This window comes from Malurus melanocephalus, unplaced genomic scaffold (genome assembly GCF_030028575.1).
Source record: "Malurus melanocephalus ecotype Western Australia unplaced genomic scaffold, MMel_1.1 scaffold_202, whole genome shotgun sequence".
Lineage (NCBI taxonomy): Eukaryota > Metazoa > Chordata > Aves > Passeriformes > Maluridae > Malurus > Malurus melanocephalus.
Window position 1 is genome coordinate 668575 of NW_026623434.1, and position 5556 is coordinate 674130.

At 41.5% G+C, this 5556-nt stretch overlaps 1 protein-coding gene across 5 annotated transcripts in view; it reads left to right on the forward strand.

Annotated features, from left to right (window-relative positions):
- The first annotated feature begins 1393 nt into the window (after window positions 1-1393).
- LOC130577904 (arylsulfatase D-like) overlaps window positions 1394-5556 on the forward strand; it is a 29557-nt gene continuing 25394 nt past the window's right edge. The window contains exons 1-3 of one of the 5 annotated variants that reach the window (XM_057373572.1): window positions 1394-1583; window positions 3891-3940; window positions 4499-4648. In XM_057373572.1, the coding sequence (XP_057229555.1) occupies window positions 3915-3940; window positions 4499-4648 (176 nt within the window). In that variant the 5' untranslated portion in view covers window positions 1394-1583; window positions 3891-3914. Of the gene's footprint in view, window positions 1584-1663; window positions 2041-3842; window positions 3941-4498; window positions 4649-5556 lie in introns of those variants that run through there. The other 4 variants (XM_057373570.1, XM_057373576.1, XM_057373571.1 and 1 more) reach the window with 4 other exon arrangements.

Consider the following 5556-nt stretch of genomic DNA (forward strand, 5'->3'; position numbering starts at 1 on the left):
GAAATAACACCATAACATCCTTGTGCAATGGCTTTTAGAAAGGTGGAGAGTGGAACCATTGTAGTCTGAAACAAATATAAGGCAGTAATCGCTAGAGGGAGCCTCGTAATCATCATATCCTACATCAAACCCCGCCAACTTGGGCCTTCAGCTCTCAGATGTTGAAGCACTTTAATGCGGTCAGAGTGTGTTACTGCCTCAAGAACTAAGGAAAGAAAACGAGGGTAAAAAGACAGGAATATGCAAAGTTTCTGCAAAATTCAACATTCATTCTACATTCTAAAAATATACAGACTTTTAAAATGTTTCCCCACAGAAAACTAGCTAGGGCAAAGTCAGTGCAGTGGTGGGGAACAGAATTAGCTTTGCCAGACCTTTTTAAAATGTCATCTTTAAGCTGATGGCAGCAAGAGGGCATTCACCTTTCACTCTTTCAAAGATCCAACACCAAAATGGGCACAAGTTATCACTCTGAAAGTCTTTAGACCACAAGCACAACCCTCCCTTCTTTAATACCGTAGGTGTGCCCAGGTGGCAATTCCCAGCAGCCAGACTTCAAMAAGTGCTACTCAGAGCAGCAAACTGGTCTGGCTCTTTCTGTCACTAAAGAGGGCTGTGCAAAAGTCAGCAAAGTGTAACTGCAGACATGCATTCCATTTTCTGATGTATTCTAAATTTAGTAAATAACATAGCAGCTATAGTTTGTGGTTCTCTGTTACAAACTCTATAGAAGCCTTGGAAATAACACAAGAATATGAAAGCTGTAGAGACTTCCCCAGCTGCAGAAGAGGCTCTCTCTGTCAGCAGGATTGATTGCAACCTGGACAGAAAAAACCCCAAAGCAGCTCAGGTGTTTCTTTTCACAAAATATGCAGCAGCAGAGGGCATCAGACAACAAGAAATCCTATGGACCTTACTGAATCCTTGCAGTGCTAAGGGCTCAGTGAGGGGAATGGGAACCAGAGAGGTATAGATTGGGATTCTGTGACACAGATGGAGATCAGAAAGCAGGCACTGAGAAAAGGAAAACCAGACACATCACTTCTCACATGCATATTGGCTGTAATCACTGCATCATGCCAATGTGGTGAGCAGGGAAGGGATCACCTACGGTGCTGTAACTTGCCTTGGAGTAACTCCACTAGCAATCCAACCTGAGCACTGCAATTGATACCAGCAACTCATAACAACATCTCCCTTCTCTTTTGAGATATAAAAATGCAGGAAATTGTCTCTCAGTAAAGCAAGATTGCTGTTGGGTAATGCCTCATGCTGTTCCAAAACACTCAGCACAACAGGACTCAAATAAGAAAAATCAAGAAAGCAAGCATTAGCCAGCGTGTAACCTTAATTTTTCCTTTTGAGCGATGACTAGAAAACAGGCAGCACTCAGAAGTGAAGCTGAATGACTCATTTTCTGAAAAAGCAAATCCAAGCCTCTCACCGGCATTTCCTCCCCACCCTAGAACTATTTCTCCCTGCATGTGCAGAGATAACCACCTCACTGCTGCAGGCACTCAGGATTGCCGTGAAGTGAAGAAATTAGCTCAATTGCTGCTTCTACACCCAGGAATTGCCGCTCGGTAAGTGCAGCGATTTTCCCTTTTCCCGGGTGGAAGTGAGGTTTATTGGGAGCTGTAATTTGCAGTGCATTTCACGGGAGTGTCTCAGACTGGAAGGAGATTGTTCCTGTCCCTTGGGAGGCCGGTGGTGAGGCAGAAAGCATTTTAGCCACGTCTGTGGTGTTCCCCTGTCTGACCCGCGATATTGTGTGAGTGTCGGAGTTGAGCAAACAGCAGAGGGACAGGGGACGTGCAGCTTGAGAGACTCCACCATGAGCCAGAACATCCAGCTGCTGGAAAGCTCTGGCACAGCACGCTTTTCCTGTGGTGAACTGTGGGACGCGCAGCTAGGGCACATTTCAGGACTGCCTTCAGAAATCCTTGTGCTGTAGCAGCAGTCCTTGTGCTGAAAAAAATTTGGAATGGTTTTAAGTCGCCAGTCTATCAGCTGCCTGCTTTTTGAACAAAATTGGACCAGGTACTGTATTCCTCCCTTTACTATGCTGGGAAATATGAAGGGAAAGTTAAATGGCTCTTTGGATTTTTTTTTTCTTCTGTAGATAAAAATATCTCAAGGAAGTTTTTAAAATGCTTTTTCCTTTACAACATTATTCTCATACAAGGCTATGTACAAAGTAAGAGCTGCAGGCAATTTGTTTACAAGTCTGGGTTTTCTTTTATCTGTATCAAGTCTTCAAAATAGGAATTTATAAAAGACATATTCACAGATTGAGGAGTACTGAATTGAGGGGTATGAACTGTGTGACTTTTCACTGAGTGTTACTGCCACAAATGAATGCTGTTCTCAAGAAGAATGTATATAAGTGCATCTAAAAATATGAATATTTTCTCTTATGCAAACTGGTTTGAACTGGGATTTTGGCATCTTGTAAGTATTTTTTTGGAAAGGTAAATACTGATTATAAAATTTGAATCAATACAGGAGGACAGTTGATAAAATATGAAAGATATACAAGCTATACCCCCGGGATTATTAAAATGAAAAGGGATAAAAATGAAATTATTTTGGGGGAGGGTCAACAATGGGAGAGGGAGGAAAGAGATTTGCTTTAAGCCGAATCCCGCTCAGACTACAAAGGGGACTGTTTGCAGTTTGTCTGCCTGGACTCCCATCACCTTTCACTGAAAGGGATAATAGCAGTCAGTATAATATCAGTAACTGTTTTCAGTATATTGCCTGCTATTTTACTGGCAGTTTCTGGGGAAACTCAGCCCCCAGCTCCAGGCTGTGCTTAAAATCAGTGTCTCTCTACTGCGAAACACAAGCAATTAGTGACAACCAACTGCACAATTAAATCTGATTAATTCCAACTCCCTTTTAGTTMAGCTGTTTTGGAGGCACACAGTATGTTTATATAGAAGATGGCTGTGGTGTTTTCCAGTCCTTTTCCTGTAACTTCTTAGGATGCAACAAAGGCACAAACTCCAATGCAGGAAATTGAGTGTCTGCAGATAGCAACACTGCATCAGCTCTGGTGCTTGTAAGCAAATGTTTGGATYGCTGTTTTCTAAGCATAGAAATTTGAATTTTCCCATCAAAGCTCGTAATCTTCATGGATAAAATGTAAGCACTGTGGATAGTAACTAAACTGTTTAACACATCGTTTCTGGAAAACAAAAATAAATATGAAACAAACATAATTTATAAAATTGAGATGCTTGAGACAGTTCAGCCAGGCATGGGATAGATTTAAAAGAAGTCTATTTTAAAGCATTTGAACCAAACTCATTTGTCCCTTACTTCAAAGTCTTTAAGCAGTTTGTCTCACTGTCCCACTGCAAAAGGAAAAGCCCCAGAGAAACCTCTTCATTCTCAAATAACAAAAGGTCACAAATTCTTCTAAGAAAATAGAATTGTTGGAAGAAGATGACTAGAATTTCCACAACTAAAAATACCTCTTACAAGCCTGAAAGGAAACTCAGCACATTGTGTAAGAAAGCACAAGGCTGCTACTGTCTCTATGATCACAGAAAAATAAATTATATTGAAGACTGGATTTTAAAAAGCTTTTTTCTTTTTGAACAGTAAGTATTTTTTGCAAAGATGAGTTATGTAAGAAAAGAGAATTATTTTGGTATTTTGAAATAAATTTCTCCACACAAAAAGAAAAGTTCCTCTGATAAGTGAAGCGCTAACCATAAAAATAACATTACTGCCTTTATTCTTCTTCATTTAGGGTCTGATCTGTGGCACACTGGAGTAAATAAAATAGAATGCTAACAGGCTTTGATTAAGGTTTTAATCTATTTTTATTGCAGTGCCTACTAGGAAGATGTAACTATGACAAGGTACTCTTGGTTTTACAGGATTTGAATRCTCCAAATGCAGAAATGATTTGGAAACTAACATCTCATTGGTAAGAAAAAAAAATCATGAGTTACTGTTAYATCATACTTAGATCTAGAGTGAATGAAGCTTAATAATGATGTAATACTATGTTATAAAAGAGTAGCATTTTTTACTCTTATTCTCATAGCATAAAGTATGCTCACAATGTGATTGTTGTTTATTTTACTTGTTACTTACTTTTTCACAACCCGATGGTCCAGTCTGGGCAAAAAAAGATGTCAGAGGAAGTTGATCCCATTTTCAGTTTCCCGGACAAACTTTTAAAGAACATCCCAAGCCACTGAAGGAAAATCGCTTGTATGTCAACTACCACATGTAAACTCCCATGTGAGACTGCTCACAGGAAACTTGGAAACAATCAGGAAAAGCGATTTTAAAGTTATGGTCCTGAAATTTTCCTCTTCATTWCTTCTGCTCGGGTAAATGACAAACACTTAGCACACCCTGGGTGTCTGGGCAGAGAGGTCTGGGCTGCAGCCAAGCTCACCTGGGAAGGTCTGTGGCCATGTGCTGGGGAGTGGTGAGTGACCAATTCTTTGGCTTCTTTCCTTCTTCTGTGTTTCAGGTCACCCCTGCTTACACCCCTGATTCTTGGTCTGCTTCTGCAGGCAGCACTCACACAGCTTTCCCCCATCACACAGCCAAACTTTGTCCTGTTGCTGGCTGATGATCTGGGCATAGGGGACGTGGGTTGCTATGGGAATGACACTATCAGGTAAGGAAACTGACCCCATGGTCGTACAGCTGGTGCAGTATTTATTGTGAACCTGAAATCCTCTGCCCAGGGTTATCTCATAGCCCAGGGGGCATTCCCAGGGCCAGCTCTGCTTTGTGGAGCTGCATTTCTGTGGGATTATGACTATTGTTCTTGTGTATTCCTGAATTGCCTAACACTTAAAAAACAGCTATACCCAAAGATAAAAATGCTGCCCCTCTATCAACATACAGGCTCCATTTCCTCATTTTAATTCTATGTGGTCAAWTCAGCCATTCTTCCCCAGTCTCACATTAAAATACAGTTAAATTACTGCAATGAACAATATTACCAGTAAATATTTCTCTTTTCAGCCTCAAGTACGTAGAATTTGCCTTCTCTTTGAAAATTGTCCCACAGTATTGCCTGCTGGCTTGAAACTTGATSGAACAAAACCGAATTTGCTATGATCCCTCTCCTCATCCAGCAAAGTTCTTGGAATCTCACCCTGAAAGGCTTCAGTCAGCAAGTTCCCAATGGGCAGCTGGTGATCATAGGGAGCTGATAGGGATCTGCAAAGCCAGGCCTCCACAGCAGCATCCCCAAGGCATGGATTTTCTTTTCAAGGGCAGTGGGCTGCATTCAGAGTGTATTAGCAGGGACTAAGTGCCTGAACTCCCATAACAATTGGTTCTCTGCCATATCAGGAACAGGATTTCAAAACAGCAGTTTGGGAAGCAGACCTAGTGCTCCTTTGAGGAGGAATGTTTATGGATAACTGGGATGGCAATTGTGCTGAAGGGCTGAGCTACAGCAGCTGCCTTGCCGAGTTACCCCAGACTGGACCTCTGGGGAAAAGCTGTAGAGAATAAGAAACCTTGTTGCAGATGTTGTTTACTGGCAGTGTGTCTCTGAGGGAGGAATTCACA